General features: G+C 33.3%; 5 protein-coding genes across 10 annotated transcripts; 2 read left to right on the top strand and 3 right to left on the bottom strand.

Moving 5' to 3' along the window:
- Window positions 1–393: 393 nt before the first annotated feature.
- Window positions 394–2,278, top strand: CycK (cyclin K). The gene is made up of 2 exons (XM_040713723.2): window positions 394–1,040; window positions 1,110–2,278. The coding sequence occupies exons 1-2, from the start codon at window positions 585–587 to the stop codon at window positions 2,094–2,096; spliced, it is 1,443 nt and encodes a 480-aa protein (XP_040569657.1). The 5' UTR covers window positions 394–584; the 3' UTR covers window positions 2,097–2,278.
- Window positions 2,122–4,122, bottom strand: RagA-B (Ras-related GTP binding A/B). Its single transcript, XM_040713724.2, has 4 exons — window positions 3,410–4,122; window positions 3,079–3,333; window positions 2,777–3,013; window positions 2,122–2,721 (listed from the first exon to the last, which is right to left on the bottom strand). Exons 1-4 carry the CDS (start codon window positions 3,650–3,652, stop codon window positions 2,440–2,442), a joined length of 1,017 nt encoding a protein of 338 aa, XP_040569658.1. The 5' UTR covers window positions 3,653–4,122; the 3' UTR covers window positions 2,122–2,439.
- A 78-nt stretch (window positions 4,123–4,200) lies between these two features.
- Window positions 4,201–5,893, top strand: Blos4 (biogenesis of lysosome-related organelles complex 1 subunit 4). The gene is made up of 5 exons (XM_040713731.2): window positions 4,201–4,544; window positions 5,198–5,222; window positions 5,330–5,496; window positions 5,561–5,675; window positions 5,738–5,893. The coding sequence occupies exons 1-5, from the start codon at window positions 4,438–4,440 to the stop codon at window positions 5,834–5,836; spliced, it is 513 nt and encodes a 170-aa protein (XP_040569665.1). The 5' UTR covers window positions 4,201–4,437; the 3' UTR covers window positions 5,837–5,893.
- Window positions 5,738–9,128, bottom strand: KFase (kynurenine formamidase). 6 transcript variants are annotated; one of them, XM_071888765.1, is made up of 6 exons: window positions 8,998–9,128; window positions 8,844–8,933; window positions 6,587–6,941; window positions 6,444–6,522; window positions 6,056–6,386; window positions 5,738–5,990 (listed from the first exon to the last, which is right to left on the bottom strand). In XM_071888765.1, the coding sequence occupies exons 3-6, from the start codon at window positions 6,900–6,902 to the stop codon at window positions 5,853–5,855; spliced, it is 864 nt and encodes a 287-aa protein (XP_071744866.1). In that variant the 5' UTR covers window positions 6,903–6,941; window positions 8,844–8,933; window positions 8,998–9,128; the 3' UTR covers window positions 5,738–5,852. The 6 variants fall into 6 exon arrangements, with proteins under 6 accessions (XP_071744866.1, XP_040569664.1, XP_040569661.1 ...); XM_040713730.2 differs by lacking the exon at window positions 8,844–8,933 and having other exon boundaries at window positions 8,998–9,117; XM_040713727.2 differs by lacking the exon at window positions 8,998–9,128 and having other exon boundaries at window positions 8,844–8,958.
- Window positions 9,129–21,195: 12,067 nt separating this feature from the next.
- LOC121118357 (fatty acid-binding protein) lies at window positions 21,196–21,603 on the bottom strand. The gene has a single exon (XM_040712931.2). It carries the CDS (start codon window positions 21,601–21,603, stop codon window positions 21,196–21,198), a length of 408 nt encoding a protein of 135 aa, XP_040568865.1.
- Window positions 21,604–23,647: the final 2,044 nt, after the last annotated feature.

The following is a 23,647-nucleotide window of genomic DNA, read 5'->3' as shown; positions in this document are numbered from 1 at the left end:
CGTTTTCCAATATATTTCAAGAAATGATAAATGTTTTATTGATTATGGAAACATTGAGGAGTTGATGATTGAATCACACTGATACTCAATGAAACCCTAGAGATCTAAAATGTAAAATAAAGTGTCTTACTCATTGACATGCTCATAAATAGATAAGCTAGTCTTAGTTACAAGCACGACCAGATGATCGTGCTTAATATTAATTCTTTAATGGAATACTCAAAAAAAGTATCTGTTGCATTAACAATATTACATCACTGAAAATTTATGTTGAAAATTAATCTAAGACTTGATGATGTTCTTGATTGACGTAACCTTAGGTTTATTATATTGATGTACAGGTAGGATGGAATGTGAGAAGATAAGATGGTACGCCTGGTTTCTCTGACGTGAGGAGTGCTCTGTCCTCGGCTGACGTCATGCGCAGCGTAACTAGAACCCTATATTTGTAATAAGGGGAGCACATACGCCATACGGAGTGTGGATGAAGAAGAAGGAAGTGATTTGCTGAGCAGAAGGAGGAAGAAGCTGGGTAAGTGAGTCTTGGTCTGGGCCGTGTAAGAAGAATCTGACTGTATGAGAAGATGCCGACTTGGTATTGGGATAAGAGCGAACTGCGGAACACACCATCCATAGGCAAAGGACTGGATATGGGAAGTGAGAGCCGGTATCGGCGTGAAGGCGTTCGTTTCATCATGGAGCTGGGGAAGGCCCTCAACTTGCGGCATGACACAATGGCATCCGCGGCCGTGTATTTCCACAGATTCTACATGATCCAGTGTTTTCAAGACTTTCCCAAATTCGTGGTGGGAACGTGTTGCCTCTTTCTTGCTGGTAAAGCGGAGGAGACGCCGAAGAAGTGCCGTGATATTGTTCGCACTGTGCGCTCCTTGACCAACGACCGCCAGTTCTCCACTTTCGGAAACGACCCTCGAGAAGAAATCATGATAATTGAGCGCGTGCTGCTCCAAACCATCAAATTCGATCTCCAAGTGGATCACCCCTACACTTCGCTCCTCAAATACGCCAAATGCCTCAAGGTGCCCATGCAGCCCGCCACAGGCACTCCTCTTAGACCCCACTCATTCCTTCCCTCTTTTCTCTTTTAGGGCGACAACGTCAAACTACAGAAAATGGTTCAAATGTCGTGGACTTTTGTCAACGACAGTCTGTGCACACCGCTTTGCCTTCAATGGGAGCCCGAAGTCATCGCCATTGCTCTCATGTATCTCGCCGCCAAACTATCCAAGTTTGAAGTGAAAGAATGGGCTGGGCGTCAGAGTTGGCACAAGCATTGGTGGGATCAATATGTGCAAGATCTAGATGTTGATATTCTAGAGGATATTTGTCACCAAGTGCTGGATCTCTACTCTCCGCAAACCATGCCTACAAGAGAATCGGCTGAGAGTCCACCCCCGGTTCTTAACCCAACAGCAACAACGTCAGGCTCTATTCCTCCATCGCCCTCCTCCAACGCCTCGTCTTCATCGCAGCCTCCACAACCTCCTCCCAAGCCTACAACGTCCTCATCTACTCAAAATAATAATAATGGCAACAATGTCGTACTGGTATCGTCTCAACCGCCTCCGCCCCAACCTTCACAGCTGCAACCACCTCCGCCCACCCCTGCTCCTCCACTCCCTCTCGTCGTTAATTCCAATTCCAAGAAAACCACGCCTCCTCCACCAAAGTCGAAACCTGCAACGCCACCTCCAAAACCCCCTCCTCCACCTCTTCCTGCGGCTACTATGTCCATTCCTCCTGTTGTACCTCCGGCTGCTGCAGTAGCAATGAGTCAGCCACCTTTTGCTCCCAACACATATCCACCGAGGGTGCCCTATCCAACGCCTCCACCGCCGGGATGCCCTCCTCCACCTCCCGCGGGATTTGTTCCTCCACCTGTTGCACCTCCTCCCTTTTTTCAGCCTCCCCCAACGAATTATCCTACGGGTTACGCCTTTCCACCGCCTCCGCCTGCAGGTCATCCACCTCCACCGCCTAGTGTTCATCCTCCAACGTACTATCAAACACCGCCTCCCTTTCATCGAGGGCCACCGCCGCCTCCTGCGGGAAGTGCCAGTCATCATAGATATTAAACAAACACAGACAGTTATGCATTACTTACTTTTTGTATTATTAATATTATTTATTAAGCATTTATATCGATAGATTGATTGATTGTTGTTATAATACAAGATCTATGTTAAAACGTGATTATGATTGGTCATCAAAATAATAATATTGATAATAAATTACATTTTAGATGTATAAATATTAATATCTATAGATATATGTTTTGTATCCCATGGGAATCCAGGAACTGACTAAGAGTGAACAGACTTGTATCCCTTATCCGAGGAGTTTTTGTTGCCATTATTATATAACACATATTGACTGACATCCATATTATAGACACTATTAACAACAAAAAGCAAAGTTCTATCGACGATTTTTTTTCTTTTTCACCAGCTGTTGTTGCTGTGGTCCTTGATGACTCGATGAGGACACTGAAGAAGACTCGTCATTTATTGCATTGGAAGCCTGCTGATCTTTTGAATTGGTGGCCTTTTCTAGCTCCTCAAAATGTTTTCGGCCGTTATTGATATTTATGGAAATCATCGTTGTAGAGATGGAGCGGTTGGACATGACAATGCAGACATACGTGTTGGGAGTGAATACGTCAATGAAACAGGCGAATGTAGAGTTTCTCACCTCCATAAACTAAAAAAAAGAAACCCAGACATTAGATTAAATTATAAACAAGTCCAATATGTACTTTGAATTGTGCTCCAATTTTAGAGCAACTTAATTTGAATTGCTTAATAATGTTAGATATTTTTTCAAAGCGATGGATATCCGTGTTCGATGACCTTTGTGAATGTGCAATCACTAAAAATGTGGCTCTCTCAAATAGAAGGACTTCATCTGCTTCTAAAATGTCAGAAAATTGATTTAAAGAATTTTCGACGTCCTTGACGTTGGGTATGAGCATGTAGACAATGGAACTCCATGCCTAAAGAAAGGGATTATATTATTAATATTAAAGATCTAAATCTGAAACTCTCAAAACTAGCCTACTTTGTACAGAGTTTCATCCCAAATGCTCGTTTTGAAACATTTGCACTCTAAGGGTTTGGAAAGAAGGATCAAGTCCTCTTCTCGCTCCTTGAAATACATTTCCCGATGATCCTCTGCAATCAAATCCATTTTGTGAATAAGACAAAATATTTTGGCGTCACTGGAATGGGTTAGAATGGCTTCAAGGCAGCTTTGGTAGTAGGCGATCTCCAAATTCATATCACGACTCTCAAAATCAAATACATAAATCAGAACCTAGAATAGCAAGAAATGAATTTGAAATAAAGAAATTGTCAAAGAAATGAAATGAAATATAGGAATATATAAAAACCTCGACATTTCGAAAAATGTTTTCCCTTTGGGAAGTAAAATAATTTTCCATAAAAGCACCTTGCCCCCCACAGTCCCATAGATTCAGAGTCAAATTCCCCAAGAGTTTGACATGGGAATGTTCCACATCGATCGTGGCACCCAATCTCCTTGTATCACGAGCGATGTAATTCGCGAATATAATGGAGCGCATGGACGTCTTCCCAGTCCCAGACTTCCCCATCAAAAGCACTTTCTTCTTCATTGTGTAGTCCTATGGCCTGTCACTTCAAAAAGGCAAAAAGGATCCTAGATCTCCCAGTCCAACAACAACGAGCTATTAGTTACTTATTACTTAAGAATTATGTCAACTTGCAATGGGATGAAAATTGAAATACAGAATTGAGAATACTACTAGATACTAATAACAATAAGTAATACATTCTAGCATTGTTATCATCATGAGTCATGACATCAAGTGCCATGGAACGAGTAGTAGACGTCACACGCCGTTCCTTCACTAACACCAAAATATACATTGTATTTTCCTGTCAACTGTCGAGGTTTCTGCTTCTTTCCCCCCTAATCCGTGTTCAGAACGTTGATTCGTTGAATTGGATTAACAGAATTACCTTCTTCTTTTAAGCTCTTCCCAGTTCTCAACAATGCTTCAAGTATTATTTCATAGTAACCTAGCCATGACCAACTGATTTTGGGCCTTTTTTTCCGTTTCTTTTCATAGAAAAGGTTGCGGGATGAATAAAGGTAATGTCAGACGTGACGTTAGTGGTATAGCACTGACGTCATCGGACTGCTTGACCTTCGTCCCCAAATAAATATATATATATTACTCTATTGACGTTTAATTATTATTCCCATTATTATATCAACCATATCTTTTTATTTTTCCGACTCCGTGTGTCTATTTCTTTTATAATTTAGTATTGCTAATTAGGATTCCATAATAAAATATATATATTTTTTACATTTTTGTTCTCAACTAAAGTTGTTCTTTTGAAGGGATCCTCTCTTTTGTAGTAGTACACTTAAATGAATAACTCCAAGAATATGAACGGAAGCAGTGAGGATTTGCTTAGAGGAACTGTGAATGCTTACTCTAATTATTTGGATGCATCTGGGTCTGGGAGTAAAGGATGGTAATTATTAGTCTATTTTGTTTATATTTAGGACTTTTCATCTGATAGTTTAGCTTACTACATATGATATATTTTTTTTATGTCTCTATTTATATTTTTTACATTTTGGAACTCATTAATGGAGGTCTCTTCTCCTAAAACTATATTGAATTAGGATTGATTCCTTCATTTAGACCATTTAAAACACTGCTTTAATATTTCATACTGTTAAATGAATAGGTTCTTGAACAATTTGCCGAAAGTACTTTTTGCCGAAAAATGCGTAATACATTTGATTAGGAGGATTTCAATCATATGATGAATACTCATTTCGATGAAAATAAAACCATTTTCTTGATATATTATGTCCATGGTCTTTATTTTAGGGTGATCATGTCTTTGAATATAATGTTTAATAAGTAAACGTTTCATTCAGGATGTAGGTAACTAATTAATAGAATAAATGCTCTATGATGTATTTCATCGGAGATTAATGAAGGTTAATCCTTGTGTTTTTGTAGATAATATATGATTGATTTCCACTCAAAGTAAAGTTTCATAAATCTTAATCAATCAATTAATTAGTATTTTTTTGGCGAAACACGTTTGGACAAATGTCATGATTACGTAATTATATAATGTATCTAATTTGGATAATATTTTTATTTTCATAGGGGAGTATCAGGTTCCCAGTCCCAAGTGAGTATTTTATATGATCATTTCATTGTCCGTACTATACATTCGCAAGAATAATGAAGTCCTTTTGCATGGTCATTTATTTTTTATTCATTTCCATATTTGTTTAGTTTAATGTCATTGAGGATGGAATCGAGGATCTTGAAATAAAGATAACTGAATTTGAACGACTTATGGACTTGTTGGAGTCTGAATCAAATTTATATTTCCAACATAATTTTACTGACATGAGATCCAAATACAAGGATTTGGAAAAAGTTTTTGATCGTATTGATAGGTGATTTGATTTATTTTTAGTTTTTATGAATTCATATATACTTTTTTATGTTTGCATTAAATAGGCTAGATGTCATGGTATCCATTGTACGTGAAGATCTTCAACGTACTGATAAACAATTAGCTCAAGCAGAAAGTACAATTGAAGGAGGACTCCGATCTTTTGTACCAGCATTTATTGTAATTTTTTTGAAATAATACATATGACAACTTTTTAATGATATATTTTTTTTAATTTGCAGAGTTCAAAATTCACCGTGCAAGAGCCTACTAGCCCAACAGAAACAGTGTATGAGGAGCCTCCAAAATTATTTTCTACTGAAGATTTCTTTAAGGATTAGTTTTTTTTTGTTTCGTTTATTCTAGTTTATTTATTAAATATAAAATATTTTTGGTTATTTCATAATTTTTTTGTTGGAGGTCTTCTACAAGGTTGAAGTGATCCATTTTGGGAATGACTTTGTAGTGTAATTCCTTAATATTCGGCATTTTTACCTAAGGCATAGTGTTAGATTTGAATATTACTTCAGTTATATAAATTGTAAATGATAAATAATTACTAAATTAGCTACAAATTCTTGAGCTTGCTCAATAAAAAGAGGCGAATCCCTTTCTCCAACAATAACGTAGGCATAAGGTAAAACTACTTTTTCAAGTCGTTTTAAATTTTTTGCATTGAGTGGAGAGAGCCTTTGAGCCATTTCTAAATCCATATGTAGGGAATCATTTACATAAGTTCCAACAAGTTTATCCAAGGAATAAATTCCACTAAGATGAAAAACCGCCTTGAATAGAGATCTTTTCTCTGCGGACAAGTTCATGTACCATTCGGATGTTAGAATCATGGAACAAAGTTGACTTCCAGCAGAGTGACCACTCAATATTATCGATCTGTAATTAAAAATTAGGTTAGTAATTGATTAAACTATCGATTTGACTTAATCTTACTTTGAGCCATTCTCTATGGCTATATCTAAAATCAATTTAGCTGCATCAATGATCTCGTCTATAATTTCATCCATTGAAACTATTTTAATGATAAACCTACTAATTGTTAGTGTTCAATTTATAAATATTCAATTAAATTTTACCCTTTGGGGCTCTTGTATAGTCCACAATTACACAAACGATTCCTTCATCATATAATGGTTGAACAGGATAGAGTGAAATATCTCCTGATAGGTCCTGCCAATAGCCTCCACTTATATAGACAAACAACGGAGCGGAACTTTTGTTTTTCAATCCAAAGATATCCAACTTTGTCGTTGATTTATCGCCGTAAAATCTTGTCTCTTTATTTTGAATCGTTTTTCGAATTCGATCGCTTTCCTTGGTAACAGATTCAACATGTTCCTTGACCACATTTGATCTCTTAGACCATTGGCTTGGAGATACTAATTTTTCCATGTTATGTTGCTAGCCTTATCAGCAATGACCTAAACAGACCTATGAGTAAACTGGATTGAGACAGTGTAACACATATATATCTTGTATATTAACTTATGTAAACATTTGTGACAACATATGGAGTTCAATAGAGGGTAATAAATGCGTTGGAGCAATGATTATATAATTAAAAAAGAACAACTATTTTTGAAATTGTGTCCGCTTCTTCTTTCTAATTGGTACTCATATATCACCACATTCGGAAAAAAACCAACACAAATATTTTTCCAAAAACATTTTGAATGTTTATATACATATGTAAACATTAAATAGTTGTATACAATATGCCTAATCTATTTTTCATGTTAAAGCCATGTCTCACAATATAATTTCGTGAAAATTGTGGTTTTATGTCAGATTTTATATTTTTATTTAATTAACACAAAAACTATCTTGAAAAAAAATCAAGAAATTTCCCATATTTTTTTTCATCATATTAATTATGTACATGCAGTCCAATATTTCATTGACACATTTCAGTCAATTATAGTCATTGTATTCAAATTTCTGGAAGGAGATGAAATGATATACCCGATAATGTTAAGTATAGTTTAGAACCTTGATTATACTTACGATATTTTATTGGGTCTCAATATGACTTTTTAAATAAAATCTATTTTTCTATAATTCAAAAGTGCACCTAGTGCTGTCAATCTGCAAAAAGATTTTTAACTGTACGATGAAATATCCAAAATAAGTATTTTCTAAAGATTAGTTTCAATTTTTTACTCTTATCCACCATTAAGTATGAATATAAGGAAACTGGATGGACCCTTTTAACCCTTAAAATATTAGACAAATTACAACAAACCACCTGGGCCCATTGAACCCATAATTATTGTTTAGCATATTTTTATGCCTTCATTGCAAAATATGGGCGTATTATGAGGTGTTTTCTTTAGCAAAGTATAATTCATAATCATGGATATGCCAGCATATATGAATAAACCGATTCTTATCTCCCACTTAGAGAATCTCAGAAAGGTTGGCATTATAACCCTAAAAGCACAAAGGACAGCAAATTTCATTTTACGTTTCATCGTTTATATCATAGGAATTTTTGTGTCAACATGCTTGATTGGATCTTAAAACATGGTAATTCTACCTTCATGACAAGAAAATCTCCTAATTGTCCGTTAGAGCCTCCTTAGATCAATAAATTCACAACTCAAGTGAAGTTTTCGTTCTGGATAATGAAATATTGGAATAGTCTCCCCCTACATATTTGCAATAATGAAACGTGAAAAGTGTTTGAAGGACTTTATTAAAAATATATTTTAGAAAATTCGAATTTTAGTACTGCATTAGGCTTTCGATTTACTTAATTATTATTATATCTGGTTCTAATTTTCTTATCTTATAATTTTTTATACTTGCCGTATATTGCATGTATATTTTATTGGTTTTTAAATTTTATAAGTCGATTCAGCTCATACACATTTATTTTTATACATTCAAATTTTATTGTAAATTGAAGTAGTCTTAGTCGACACTCACTGGCAGTTATTACTCCTAGTCGAAATATATAAATAAAATATATGGAACAACAAATAAATTTCTTTGTAATATAATATTTATTTGATTTCTGTATGTTGATAATCACTTATTGGAAAAGCAACATTGAAGTTAATTTTTGGAGCTACACGACACAATAGTTTGAATTAATTAGGCTGTATATATTCTATTTAAATGTGTGTATAAACTTTTAATGACTTTATTATACACATTAGTGCTTCATTTTTGTGTTTATATAGGTATATATATGTAGAATATGATATTAAATTGTCAAAAAAACACAAAAAAAAAACACCTCTTGATTCATCTAAAGGTCTCTAGGGAAGGTTAAGGTAAAAATCAACAATTCAATCTAAAAACAAGGAAGAGTATGCTCCTAACACCGACCTATATTATCGTGTTATTGTTGTGACGTAGTCGTCCTTATTCTTCTCTTTTCACCAGGGGGGAGACGGTCTGTTCAAACTGGCTGCGTGCCTAGAGGAACATGTAGCAGTTTCTTATTTTAAGCCAATCAGAATTGAGAACTACTAAATCCTACCTTCCTTGCTTTGAGTGTCTATTTTTTGCCTCGAGTCCTTTAGATTCATCTAATCTCTAGAAGTACAAAGTTATGAATGTCTGTAATTAAGTGGAGTAGGACAACAAAACATTTTAAAAAATGGGTCCAATGGACTCACTGTTATTTTAAGGATTAACAGATAACTATTTTAGAATTACACATTCTCTTTCATAATATTATTTGTCTTACCTCCAGTTCCAAAACAGATAAGGACTAGCTACAGATAAAAAAATGTGTAAAATACATAGAATTACCGTGTATTGCGAACATAGATATTACTATTTTTTGATAGGTTTAACTGCACAATTATCGAGTACGAACAAAAAAAAAAGTTATTAAAATATAAAAATTCCTTATATATTGTTAATGCTACATTAAATATTTAATCAGAAATTCATCAAATAAGGAAAATTGACAATACTGTTGATTAATCCTTATTTAGAAATCAAGAATGCAGTACAGTCCAGTACAGTCCAATTTTCTTATGCAGATCAGTCCTAAAACGGATAAAGTTTCGTCATTGATGACGTCACTCAGCTTTATTTCTTCTTTTTTAATCAGTTCCAGAACTGGCATTCCGAAGGAGCAGTCCCACAGACTGATGAGACCACTTCTAAAGAATAGACTCGACCAAATAAATCAAAATCCTGAGCCTAGCAAAAAAAAGTACACTACGCCCATACCCTAGCTAAATTGTAATTAGCAAGGGTGTAGCTACCTTTCATCCTTTTTGGGACTTAGTTCAAAAAAGTATCAACCCCGTTATATAATTACTTATATAAATAAGTTTATTTGATATACGAGAGTATATATGATAGAAAAGCTCGGGGACTTAAGCCCCCCAAAGGTCTAGCGACACCACTTGTAATTAGTAATGACTTATTAGGCATGTAAAAATCAGAGTGCTCTTTTTTGTGTTTGACAGAAGTGCAGAATAGGATTCCCCTATTATTGAAGTAAATTGAAGCTCATATTTTACACATGAAATTTCTTTGGATTGAAAGTTTACCATTGAACAATTATCATTTCAATATAGATATATAATATCTAGGGGCGTCCGCAGGGGAGGGTGCTGGAAAGGCTGGAGCCCGCCCTATGAAATGAAGAAATTTTTGTTTTATACTTGAAAAATGTCGTCTGGAAGAAAACAATTTACTGAGAAATAAGGCATTACATTTTTTTAAGGATTCCTTTTCTAATAAAAAGTTCATTCGACCAAATTATGCAGCGGAGCAAAAATTTATTTTTAATCCAATTTTATAATGAACTGAATATGTTATTCATACTAATAAAGTAAAGTTTATCTGTCTTAATGTATGAATAAAGGAAAACGAGTCACCGGGTACACTGATATAGTCCTTGTTATGGAAATCATATAAATATTATTGATATGAAAAATAAAAATGTAGTCGTATTAATGAAATATTGGAGGCGTGTGCATGTATAAAAAGAGCACTGTTTTTCTTATGTTATGTATATCATTTCATAATTCATATGCACAGTAATGTTAAAATTTGAAAAAAATAGAATTGCTGTATATGAGCTGATATAAGTATTGAGTCGTGTCTTCTTCTTAATTTTTCTACTGTTTCTGGTCTGATGATGAGCCCTGAAAAAAAGAAATACTCAGCCCATTTAGAGATGCAATAGAAAAAGAATGGGCAAACTTCCGAATCACAAAGGATATTAAGCTCCTTGGGAACTGGGTAGGAAAGTCTCAATACCTATACAACGAAAATGAGATCGTAAGAAAAATTCCGGAGAAAAAAATTAAATCGTTTAAATCTACTAATTAATTAATTATTTTGATTATGAAGCATCTATTAACTTGTTTTAAGCCCCTCAGATATAAATTATTATTTAGTATATATTATTACTTAAAAACTCATGAAGATTTCAATTTATTTCCTCAGGAATATTATTGTAATCTGTTCAACGCAACCTAACTTTTTTTCACATAAATTCCTTAATAAATATCAAAAAATAAATTGACCAAAAATCAATAAAAGTTTCCCTTTTTAACGACAATTTTTTTTAGATTGAAGTGTAAGGTTTGTTCTACGTATATAACTTCAGCTAGGATATAAAGCGTTTGAAGAAAAAATATATTCGCTTTTAAGTAAGGTCCTTCATTTTACTCGATTTTTTAGTGGTTATATAGATTTTTTATTGATTGTAATCAAGATAAAGTACTAAATAATTGACTTTTCAAATACTGAATCTTTGTATCAAATTGTTATTTACTTTGATTTTCATCTATATAGTTCTTTCATGACGAAATATGGGACTGAATTGTAGCTATACCCTTAAAACTTGATAAAGTTTAATAGAAATACAAGGTTATACCATAACGCGTGTTACGACTGATGTTTGACTTCCACCACGCATTTAATATTGACTTAATATGTGTGACTTAATGAGTGATTGCGGGTTTTTGTCAAAATCTGTTTTTCTTGCCCATCAGTCAGTACGAAAAATTAAATTAAATTTTTTAGCAATAGTGACGTCATAGACATTAAGTGTTAGCGTGTTTTATCAAAATCTTGCTGTCTTGCCCAGCAGTCGGTACGGTACATAGGATTGAAAATTATATCAAGCCTAATTACATGATGTTCTAACCTTGTGTTTCTATAAACTTTGGGCATTACTTTATACATACATGTTTTGTCTTCAAGAAATTAATAATAATGACAACAGTTTTGAAAAAATTAAGTTTTTTAGAATACCAACTAGAAAAATCAGCTTCCAGTTTCTAAGACATGCTTTATACACTTTTACTCATATACCTGTGATGTTGCTAGAACAAGTTTAGTTAACAAGAAAATTGTGGGGAAAACAAAGCAGATTTATTAAGTAACACTTTATTCACATTAAAGTACGGCATTAGTCGCATTTCTTTGGGTAAATGTAATAAAAAAAGTAATAATTTTATCGCATACAATGTTGAGGTAAACTTGCACCTAAAGCCTAAAACATAACAAAAAAAATAAAATAAAATTCCTATAAAAATTTTATTATACATCTATAAATAATTTGGACATAATTTTCAGGCAATGTCGTTCTAGTGGATCTGAATTTCTATAAGATGCTCTCAACATTTGTTGTCATACAATTAATTTCTTTTTTGATTCGTGCCTGTTAGATAGATTCGACTAATCTATAAAATATACCTAACATCAAATCGAAATTAAATAAAGAAATATGAAAGGTTGTGTTGACGACTTCGATGACTTGAATTGTTCCGTACAGTTTCAAAAAGTATCTAATATAATGTACAGCTAGGGATTATCGTTACTAAGTTCGATTTCCGCATTCGCTTCCAAATATATCCGACTCGAACAACAAAAAACTGCTTTTAATCATACAGAATAATCTGATAAAAATTAATGAAAACAGCTGAAAGGAACATAACTTTGCTTACTTAAAAATACTAGACGTGAATAACATAGGCTCTATATATTTCGGAACTTTAAAAAATAGTGTTCAAACCTAACAAATTCTCATTTACCTTGAACTCTGAAATACTTGTTTTGATATAATCCTTATCTACAGAAGATAACTATTTCTCAAAGAATAAGAATTTAACAAGGTGATGTCACTTTTGAGTCAATTGAGTAGGAAATTCAAATTTATCAAACTACTTCTATTAATACATTATAAGATTGTATTTTATTTTCTTATCAGACAAGTTTAAATTTTTACACTTCGATGATTACGTTACTAAAATTAATTTAAAAATATATATTAAAACTTGTTTTGAACAAAAAAGTGTAGTTGAGAACATACAATTTCAAATAAATAAAAGTTATAAACATCAATATAGCGAAGAGATCAATAATATATTAAGAATTAGAGGATGTTACCGACTAAATATGAGATACAGGTAATTTTTTTATTTAATTTAGGTTTTTTCTTCTTAGATTCCAAAGATCCTATCTAGACATATCATGACAAAAAAATGGCATTTGCCTCATAAACAAGGTGAGAAAGACCATTTTATGCAGTCGTGTCTCTTTTTTCACTTGTGATACAATGTTATATATATATCAGCTATCTAAAATAGAATCGTTTGAAAAGTCCTGATCTCGTGAATATCATATTAGCGAAATTAAGGAAAGAAATTTAGGATATTTTAATGTTAATAGATCTATAATATAGAAATATGAAAGTTATTTTTATGAGTTTTACGAAGTTAATCAAGTATTACTGAGTTTGAAAATTTCGACTACTTTTTATATTAACTGTTCTAGTGTAATTTGAAATACAAATTATTCTCATTTCTATAGTAGAACCACGTGTTATTCTATCCTCCAAAAATGTAACTTTAATCAACAGTACCATATGTCTCGCTTTATGAGGGATAAAGGGGTAACCAAAGAGATAATTCCAAACTCCCTTGACGTCTATTTCTTTCTGTCTGGCATTTGTTTGAATCAAGGAATCGACCAAAAACATTATGGAGACTGTCTTTTGGATTCGCGAGGAATAATCCTCATCGTCTATCTGGAAAAGAATAAAACTATTACAATATTATTCATCGTTACTGTACCGTTTGAAAACCGAGCTGCAAGAAAAAAGTCCACGATTGGCCCACAAAAAGTCCTTTTTGTATCATTACAATGCACCAGCTCACATCTCAGCATTTGTGGTAAGAAAATAAAGAGAAATAGGATACTAACTCAAGATGCCTACATCACTAGGAATCTCGCGCATCTTTACCCTCCTGTATCCATCACCATATCATGGATTTTATGATTTCTGGAGTAGTAACCTCGGAATCCAGAACGTTCAGCATCGCCTATATAGCCACCTCAAAAATTTTAAAACCATTTATTAACTTTTCTAATCGTAGGTGCAGAGTCATCATAATGTTTATCAATTCTCAATTCAAGCAAATATCAAACAGACAGAAAATCTGAAGAACTCTGGCTAAAAGTTGGTGTTTGTTCTTCCAAGGAATGCTACTAACTAAATAGACCCTTCATATACGATAGTAATACCATCTCCTGGACTTTGCAAGGTCTTTTCAAATGACCCTCGTAATGGGTAGATACGTAATAAAGAAACTTTATTTGATGAGTTTTTATACTTTAAGACACATTTATATATAATTAAATTCGATTTTTGTTAATAATCTGACAAAAACTAATTATTTATGTGCAGAGGTAGAGCTACACATATTCACAACTGGTTAAATGAGTAACAGGAACATCTACCAACCATTAATCTAAACAGAAAGAGATACTAAGGTAAATTTGGGTATTTAGCATTACAATCTGCCCACAAAAACGAATTGTTTCTTGTTTTTTTAAAATACAAAGATGACCTTATATACCTCAGAAGTACCATAAAAATTATCAAGGTATATAATCATAGAAAGACAGAAGGGACGAGGAACATCAAGAAGAAGAAAATATCCAACGATTTCATGATGTCTTGTTTAAAAAAGTTCAAAGAGTATGGTGGTCCAGTAACTTCATGACAAGAAGTAAAAATTTGATTTTGAATGATACTTCTAAAGAAATGAGACAGCTCTTTAGACAAGAACTCCAGCAACAACAATTGACCCATCTGAGGGATGTGTTGGCAAGATCAGGAATGTTGTATGAGGTCAACAATGTCACCGAAGACACAATGAGATACAACCTTATCACCATGTTGGATGGTATATGTGAACCCATCATATTTCCGACTGGGGATGAGATAATGAGTAAGCTGAGAATTCTGGTTCTATAGCTATAGAAGAACCAGAAGCAAATGATGTGATGATGAACAAATATTACCAGTTATTAAAATTCTAGGAAATTGGGATGGATATTGGGGATCTATATTTTTTTACCATTACTCTTGATTTAAGTCTTTTTATGTATACATAATTCTAATCTACTTCTTATAATTGTATCTACAAATAATTATAATGTTGAATCTTATTATGTAGTTCCTATTCTAATGACTCAAATACTGGAAGCTTCTACATCGAAATGTGTCTCAAAATTGACTTTTAAAATGGTGGAAAAAAAAGGACTCATCAACGGCAGGCCGCACACATCTTTGATGACGCGCCAATCACAATAAAAGTTTGATATAAAAAAAATTGTGTGGCTCAAGAAACTTTTTAGGGTCCTCAAGCCCCCCCACACAAAAAAGGGAGCTAGGGACGCCACTGATGACGTCATTCATCTTTTATTATTAACTATATAAATTTTTTCCTTAAATGAACAACGCAGAAAACAAATTCGCCCAAATAAATAATTGCTCAAATGAAGGTTGCTAAGATGACACTCGCTGAAATTAAAGTTGCTTATATGAACGGACATGTATTTTTATAATTCAAAATAAAGATAGCTACTAAAATCGGTCCATAGATTGAGACCCAAAAAATTGGTCTATGACTTGAGGACGATTAAATTTCGTTCCATGTCTAGAGCAAATCTTTTATAAATGAATCGGGGAAAAAGTTATGCCTTCGCCTGTGTTTCTGCCCTAGTATTAATCTATACAGAAAACTTTCCTTTGTCAAAGACAGATCTATCAAACAAAAAAAGAAAGAAATACAAATCAATAGTGAGAATGTAATTTATGTTGAAGCTGTAAATCAATTACAAGTGAGTGACTGATTAGTAGCAATATATATTTGATTCATCTTTTTTAATATTCATGGAATAAATTCCTTTTAATTGATATTATTAATAGTACATAATATTGATAAGTTGCTTGTACGTATGATAAGGACATTACATTGATATAAGTTTAATTCAACACGTGGGAGATAACATGCTAACTTCTTCCCTTGTTGGATGAATGAGTCAGACATCAGAGTTTGTTGTCTACTTGATTGGCTCAGGATTAAATATCATTATATATTTAATTTAGTAGGAAAAGAAAGGGAAATCAATATTCATCTATTGATGACGGCTCATAATTGGTACTTTTAGATTGACTTATAATCAATTCCGTTCTTCAAAACCGTCCCATATTTTGTAACAGCATCTACAGAGGATCAGCGCACCATTTTGATAGTGGAGGGGCCAATGCCCTAATAAATTAAACTTAAAAAATACACTATTTTGAGGTTCCATGACAAAACATCAACCTACAAAAAGTTTAGTTACAAAGCGTTAGAACTACAAAACAAAGAACCAAGACGTACTTTACTACAGCGTTGATCTTGTCCAGTGCTGCACAAATTATTTTTTTTCAATTTTTCAAGAGTAAAATTTAAACAAGACATTTTTTAAGAATATTTATTCAGCAAAATCATCTAAAAATAATGCCCGATGCAAATTCTATTCAATATTGAAGCCCTGAACTTTAATAATTTCTTCAATAAGAGGCCTAAATGCCTTGCAGACCTTAACTTTATAGTCAGACTCGAGCTTGGTCCACTCCTTCTTGATGGGAGCTTCTAGAGACTTGACACTCCTGTGAGGAGTAGCATAAACCCTCTCCTCAAGATGTGAGTAAATTGAGTATTCTACGTCGGGAGAGGAGGTCCGCCACATTTTGAATTCCCAAAAGAAAAGAAAGTTACTACTTAGGTGGCCCTGGGAGTGGCACGATGACAAGGAGCTCTGTCATGAGTGAAAACAAATTTCTCCCCGAACTTTTCTCTGGGACAAGGTAGCACCGAGGTTAATAGAAATACAAGGTTATACCATAACGCATGTACGACTGATGTTTGACTTCCACCACGCTTTTAATATTGACGTCATATTAGATGAGTGGTTGCGTGTTTTGTCAAAATCTATTTTACTTGCCTAGCAGTCGGTACTAGACATGAAATTGAAAATTGTAGCCATAGTGACGTCATAGAGTATGAGTGGTTGTGTGATTGTCAAAATCTGCCAGTCTTGCCCTGCAGTCGGTACAATACATGAGATTGAAAATTCTAGCAAGCCCGATTACATGATGGTATAACCTTGTATTTCCATTAACCTTGGTTAGCACTTTCTTATCTAGAAGTTCAATGTAAGCATCTGCAGTGAGCTGTTCCTTCCTCTCCACAACTGTATCATGAGTCATTCAAAAATTTCGTAACGGTAAGATTTGGCTTGATCGGTTTACTCTGAAACCATTCAGTAACTTTTTCACCAAATATTTATTTTTGTATGCTTGTTGAATAACATTGATTATAACAGAACTAAAGTCGAACACATATTTTCTGAGTCAAGTTCGAGTCATCAGTATCCGTACAAATTTGAAGTTGAAATTGCATCAGAGTCTGAGGTTCGAGGAGGTTGATTTTAAATATCTAAAAAATGAGGGTTGTCAAACTCCTATATGAGAGCCAACCAGAAATAAATTGATTCCTGAGCACGTTTAACTTTTTAAAATTTAAATTTATTAACAACTGATTATGATTGATAATTTTTTGTATTTTTTTCCTATCCTTCATTAATAAAAAGTTAAACATTAAAAAAAGTAAATATTTTTGTTATATGTTATGACATTTCGTTATATAAAATAAAGAATAGGAGTGTCCTTAAAGATGAATCGGAATCGGGTGAAAATTTGTTATCGGGTACATCTATAATTTTTTTTCTTTTTGTCATTTATACATAATTTTTTCCATGTATTTCTCAAACATACCTTATGGATGTGCACTCTCTGTACATAAAGCTGATCCATAACAAAATAATTTCTTTTGTAAGCTCTTGGTTTTTATTATTGTCAAAATCCCCAACTCAATGTTGAAGAGAAATTAATGCACATCATTGAATCCATAATGGTTGGACATCAAAAGAGAAATTAATCCTTGAAATTATGTATGTATAACATGCTTCGATTTCCTTTTTTTTTCTTCACATTAAACCGTTTTCGAAAGAAGAAACTCCTTCTTATTTTATGAATATGCTGAATCATGCTGACAAAAATTCAAGTCACTAACTAATAACATGTTCCCTTCTTCTTAGTTGACCGACTTACCTAATCATGATGAGAACAGAAAACTTTCTAAAGATGTTATTCATCTACAAAAGTAAATTAATGTCCCTATATATCAATGATTCCTTTTGGTAGCTTTATTGACATCAGAAAACTTTAATTACCGAGTGGTCGATTGAAATCTGAACACTTACTAATTCAATAATTAATTAAGGTTGAGTTATTGGAATTAATTCATATTTCGATGTATTAAAGCTTAAACAATTAGTTACAAAACAAAACAAACTTGAGCTCTCTAGCTTAGGTACAAGTAAAGAAAATGACATTTGAATGTGATCGACGAATTTCCATTCGCACACTCAAAGTAGTTGGGCGTCTCCAGGACCACCATAGACGCCGTCAGCAAGTCCAAAACATTAGAGAGGAAGAAGATCTCTCTCAAAAAGGGCAAACTGGATCCAGAGGAGTTACATAAAAAACAGCTCAGGCAAATCCCCTTAAGTTGATGAGGACCCCATGCAAGAGATATCCTGGTTTCACACCAGACTGCCCAGAGAGCTATCAAAAAAAGTGGGTAGAAAGAGAGGCCACTTTTGACACCAGCAATGAAAGAATCTCATCTCCTCAGTTGCAAGACTTTGTGGAATGAGTCTTTTGAGTTCTTTTGCACCGGGCTTCTGCGGCCGGGGACAAGCCATCATTGCCACTAAGGGTGGCTACATTTATGATTATGTTTTATTTTATAAGTAATTGTCTATGCTTTAATATATCGAAACATGAATTAATTTCACTCACTCAGCCTTTATTCATTCAAGAATTAGTAATTGTTCAGATTTCAATGGACCACCACCGGGTATGGATATATATAGGCGAAATATCCTTGAGGGTAAATGTCCTAAAGCAAAATAGTTTAAGGGGAAAGTACCTTGCACCGTAGAAAATATGACCAGACGGTATGCTTAGAAATAGAAACAAAAAAAGTAATGTGGTAACCCTGACCCGGAGAAGAGCAGCTTAGCTGTCACTACGTTTGATTAGATTAACAGCAAGCAGCAAAAAGAGGAAGGCAAAAAAAAAGATTAACTCTGTATTAAGCAAGGACATAGACAGGAATAACTCTGTTTGGATCCTCAATTCTACTCCGAGTCCATCAAGGACTTAAACTTATAACTTCAAAACAAATCCTCAGTGGTACACTTCGTCTTTTATGAGCACATGCCATCGTTAATACTTTAAATTTCGATGTTCCCTTCTCACTAAAAAACAGTTTTAGAAAATACTATATCACTTTTTTAAGCTTTCCCACTGTTCATATTTTCTGCAAATCTATATATGATACTTAGAGTTTAAGAACAAACATTAAAGAGGTTATAACTTTTACCCCCTTAAAATGGATAGGCTCTTCCACGATTCTTCTTTGATTTTTATTTAACACTTAGGCTATGATAATTAGAAAAGTGGGTCATACAAAATTCACAGTAATTAAGTAATGTATCCATTGTCACATTTATGGGCAAAATGCGCACTCGAGCGTGCATCAAATAAGTAAGTGAAAGATTCAATAGGGAGTATGGACTATATAAAAAAGAGGCTTAATGTTCTTTTAATTTAAATTTGATTCATCAGATCTCATTTTTGCATTACATAATTCCTATTTATCTCTTTTTACGACGTTAAAAGGACAGAAATATTGCAATAAAACATGTTGAAAGTTATGTTGAAATATGGTCAAGCGATTGAGTTGTTGTTTAGAAGAGAATTCCCGACTCACATATTTTCTAATTGCAATGACATTCAGACTTTCCAAAAGAAGTGAATTGACGCATAATTTTTAATCACTTAATAATCACTAATAATGGAAAGGGCATTTGGTAATGCCAAACCTATTGCATTGATTTTAATATTTGTTATAAATGTCTTGTTTGTTACCTCCAAGATAATTTCACCTCTGCATCTTAATTTGATCCTGTTTAATCTTCACCAATTCCTATTTCAATTAAATGACATTCTTAGCAATCATAAGTGTATAATTTTAATTTTAGCAATCCAAGCAATTCGTCTTGGATTGCTGCAATTAAAATTAACACTTATGCGCATTCTATTGAAGGATTGGATATTAAACAGGATGCTAATTTATTTGGAGGTAAAGTAATTTTAAAGTGGTTATGTAGTTGGTACAAGTATTAAGCGATCTTTACTTTAGGTAATTTAGGAGTTGGTTAGTTTATTGACATGGGGTTTTTTTATTTGTGATATAAAAAAAAACATCAACAAAAAATTATTACTCATAAATTTGGTTTAGCTACATACTGAGAGGATTGTTACGTTTATTGATAGTTTATTGTTTCTAATTATTTGGTATCATTGCAATTTGTTGGTTTGTCTTCTAAACATGCGTAATTGAGGGAGTAACAATAACTATTTAGGAGTAATTCTGACGAATATGACCTTTTTTTATCAAACCCGGGAGGGTACAATTTTTTTTTTTTTTTTTCGTCCTTGGGTTTTTCTAATTATTGTTCTGGAATAAATTAGGTATTTAACATTCGATCCAAATAGATAAACATAAGTTATGAATTACATTATTTTTTTGTGAATTTCTAAATTATTTGACGTACAGCATTTTGGGTTTTAAATGTGTACCCGCCACATGCGTCCGTGGAACGGGCAGGCACATACTAGTATTAATATACCAAAAATATATAATTATTTACAAAATGATAAAATACATCACAGTTGACTAAAACCCACCGGTAAGGTGGAGGGATAATTCAAATAAATGTCCCATTGTTTCCAAGTTTGCTTGTCGATACCTTACAACTACAGGTGCATATGTATCCAAGCAAATATTTTTTTTCGACAGCTAGCGATATTGTAACTGCTAATCGGTCTTGGTCATTACCAGAAAAGGTAAACAAGCTCATATTTTACCCAAAAGATGTATAAATTCATAATTAATACTTATAACTAACCCGTGTACAACCTTTGTTATGTTAAGTATATTTAGGAATAATTTATTTGTACAAAAAATAAATAATTGGAGGATAAAATATAAAAAAAAACCTCGAAAAACTACATTAATTCTATTTAAAAACAAACAAAAACATTTTACTTCTACACCGTACCGAACCATCTACCGTGAAAGTTGTACCGCAGTTCGTACCGAAGCATGGATTTAGCGTACCGTCCCAGCTCAAATATATACATATATATTTATATAACAAGGATCACTTAATTAATAAGAAGAGTAAAAATGATTTATATGAAATAGATGTGAGATAGGGAGTTGGAGTATTATTGCCTCGTGTAATATTGTTTACAGACAACATCTTCTATTGTGATGGTTAGATCCATTCCCTCCTCTGAGAATTCTCTCACAAAAGTGATCTCTTTATCCGGAGCATCCCGAGGTGTTTGAATAATAGTCAATATATTGTCCTTTAGTGTGGCCGAGCAGTCCAGCATATAATCCCCAGACAATGTCTCAACCCAATCCTCACCTACACAAAATTCAAATTCCGTTGTTTGCAATGGGGTTTCTGTTTTGAAACGTAATTTCCCTTCGATGATATACGAGATGGTAAATGTTGAGCTTGATAAACATGCAACTGGCCGAACCAAGAAATTGAGGCCGATTTTTTCTAGGAAGGCATCGTAATTTTCGGATTTGGTTCGTTTATAAATACCTTCAAGTGAAACCATGACGAGGAAAGGAAGTAATTATGTATAAATGTAGAAGAATTTCAAAGAAGCAGATGAAATTTGATTCGATGTGTATCCAGATATCTTATCCAATAGACATATCACAATATTCTAACTTTCATCAGGCGTGCTTTATATAATATAAAATCAGGTGGCAAAAGACTATAATTAATTAATTAAATCACAACTGCTCTCTTTTAATTACTTTTTTTTTATTATTCTCTGATGTTTTAGCCTGACTACTTTATTGTTCCAGTTACCTGCGAAAAAACAGGCCGATAAATGTTCGTTAAGCTCTCATAATCCTTAAATATAGAGATGAAGCAATATTAAAAAGCTTTAGTAAGTTTTAAGAAGGATTTCGACAGTTAAAATCATGTTTTTACTCGGGATGTACCGATACCATCTTCATTGACAATTCCGATTCCTTAATACAGGAATTTCATAAACAAATAACAAAATTGTTTACTTTTTTTTATGTTTAACTTTTTATTAATTACGGATATGAAAAAAAAAAAAAAAATGCAAGAAATTATCAATCATAATTAGTTGTTATTAAATTTTAATTTAAAGTTCTCCGTGCTCGGAATCAATTTATTCTGGTTAGGGCTCATATTAGGGAGTTTGATGTTCCTCCTTTGTTATAATTTTAAAGTCAGCCTCCTCTCCTCTTGGTCTCTGATCTAATTTAAATTGCCTCACTACTAAACAAAAAAAAATACACCTCCTACTTTATACATACTTCAGGTATATATTTTTATTATTTTATTTTAGTCTTAGAACCGGTCCTAACAACAGCTGAAATGACATTGTTACTTATTATGCCCTTTCAGCTGTTGTTAGGACCGGTTTTAAGACTGAAAAAAATTATTAGGACGGGGCTGATAGCTGTGCACTCATTTTAGTTGTTTTTAGACCGATCCTACACTAATTTGAATAGAAGAAGTGTTGATAACTTCCCTCATTGTCAAATTATCATTCGATATAGTGGATTTTTAGGAAAAAATCATGGATTGACGAACAATCATAATATCAGGCAGGAACCGTGATTTCCACTATGTTATGATCCAGGATGTATCAGAAGAGGAAGCGGATGGCTGTTGTGAGAAACACTACTGAGAGGATTCGGAGATACACTTAAAGCTTGGGTCGTAGGTGATTACCAGAAAATTAGAGATGTAAAGGAGGAAAACTGTAAAGCTCAGTACAGTTTGGGAACCTTACTTTCTGTCCAAAGTGTACGAAACAGCAGTACGGAGTCACTCAATTGTCTTGATTCTTTGTTCATATTCTATATAGGCCTTATTTGGCAAAAATGTGTTTGGCCAATTGTTCTAGAACCTATCTACATATTTCATAATTACCTCCGCCAAAAAGTTGAACGTAGGTTATGTTTTTGTCTCTGTTCGTTGGTCATCAGGATTACAGTTAAAGTTACGTATCGATTCTGATCTAACTTGGCACTAAGATTAGATATGATCCAAGTAAGATGTCATTTAATTTTGAGAGGTCAAGCAAAATAATAGATAATCGACAAGGTGAAGATTACAGGTCAAAAAAGTTTTGATCAAATTAAGATGCAGAGGTGAAATTATCTTTTTATAACAAACAAGACATTTATAACAAATATTAAAATCAATGCAATAGGTTTGTGCATTACCAAATGCCCATTTCCATTATTAGTGATTATTAAGTGATTAAAAATTATGCGTCAATTCTTCACTTCTCTAACTTAGATTGGAAAGTCTGAATGTCATTGCAATTAGAAAATATGTGAGTCGGGAATTCTCTTCTAAACAACAACTCAATTGCTTGTCACCATATTTGAACATAACTTTCAACATGTTTTATTTAAGAAAATATAAACCTAAAATTAACGTAAAGAATGTTTGGTAGTTGAGCAGCTTACCTGGCATGACATTTCATTAAATTAGCTGTGGGGATCCATGGGTTGAGATTAATAAACACAAATCCTACTTCTATCAAGCAATGATACAAGCAGGAATGACTTCAATGTCCAACCTCAATTTTACTCCAAATCCAA

This window comes from Lepeophtheirus salmonis, chromosome 5, assembly GCF_016086655.4.
Source record: "Lepeophtheirus salmonis chromosome 5, UVic_Lsal_1.4, whole genome shotgun sequence".
Taxonomy (NCBI): Eukaryota; Metazoa; Arthropoda; class Copepoda; order Siphonostomatoida; family Caligidae; genus Lepeophtheirus; species Lepeophtheirus salmonis.
This window is presented reverse-complemented; position numbering and strand designations above follow the sequence as displayed.

What these genes read in the sequence shown, in the direction of transcription:
- CycK (XM_040713723.2), top strand. Translation starts at nt 585, where the DNA reads ATGCCGACTTGGTATTGGGATAAGAGCGAACTGCGGAACACACCATCC. An exon ending in AATACGCCAAATGCCTCAAG is followed by an intron (nt 1,041 to 1,109) that starts GTGCCCATGCAG and finishes TTTCTCTTTTAG; the next exon opens with GGCGACAACGTCAAACTACA.
- RagA-B (XM_040713724.2), bottom strand. Translation starts at nt 3,652, where the DNA reads ATGAAGAAGAAAGTGCTTTTGATGGGGAAGTCTGGGACTGGGAAGACG. An exon ending in ACATTTTTCGAAATGTCGAG is followed by an intron (nt 3,334 to 3,409) that starts GTTTTTATATAT and finishes TTGCTATTCTAG; the next exon opens with GTTCTGATTTATGTATTTGA. An exon ending in AAATTGGAGCACAATTCAAA is followed by an intron (nt 2,722 to 2,776) that starts GTACATATTGGA and finishes TCTTTTTTTTAG; the next exon opens with TTTATGGAGGTGAGAAACTC.
- Blos4 (XM_040713731.2), top strand. Translation starts at nt 4,438, where the DNA reads ATGAATAACTCCAAGAATATGAACGGAAGCAGTGAGGATTTGCTTAGA. An exon ending in TATCAGGTTCCCAGTCCCAA is followed by an intron (nt 5,223 to 5,329) that starts GTGAGTATTTTA and finishes ATATTTGTTTAG; the next exon opens with TTTAATGTCATTGAGGATGG. An exon ending in CTTTTGTACCAGCATTTATT is followed by an intron (nt 5,676 to 5,737) that starts GTAATTTTTTTG and finishes TTTAATTTGCAG; the next exon opens with AGTTCAAAATTCACCGTGCA.
- KFase (XM_071888765.1), bottom strand. Translation starts at nt 6,902, where the DNA reads ATGGAAAAATTAGTATCTCCAAGCCAATGGTCTAAGAGATCAAATGTG. An exon ending in CTATACAAGAGCCCCAAAGG is followed by an intron (nt 6,523 to 6,586) that starts GTAAAATTTAAT and finishes TCATTAAAATAG; the next exon opens with TTTCAATGGATGAAATTATA. An exon ending in AAGAATTTGTAGCTAATTTA is followed by an intron (nt 5,991 to 6,055) that starts GTAATTATTTAT and finishes ACTATGCCTTAG; the next exon opens with GTAAAAATGCCGAATATTAA.
- LOC121118357 (XM_040712931.2), bottom strand. Translation starts at nt 21,603, where the DNA reads ATGGTTTCACTTGAAGGTATTTATAAACGAACCAAATCCGAAAATTAC.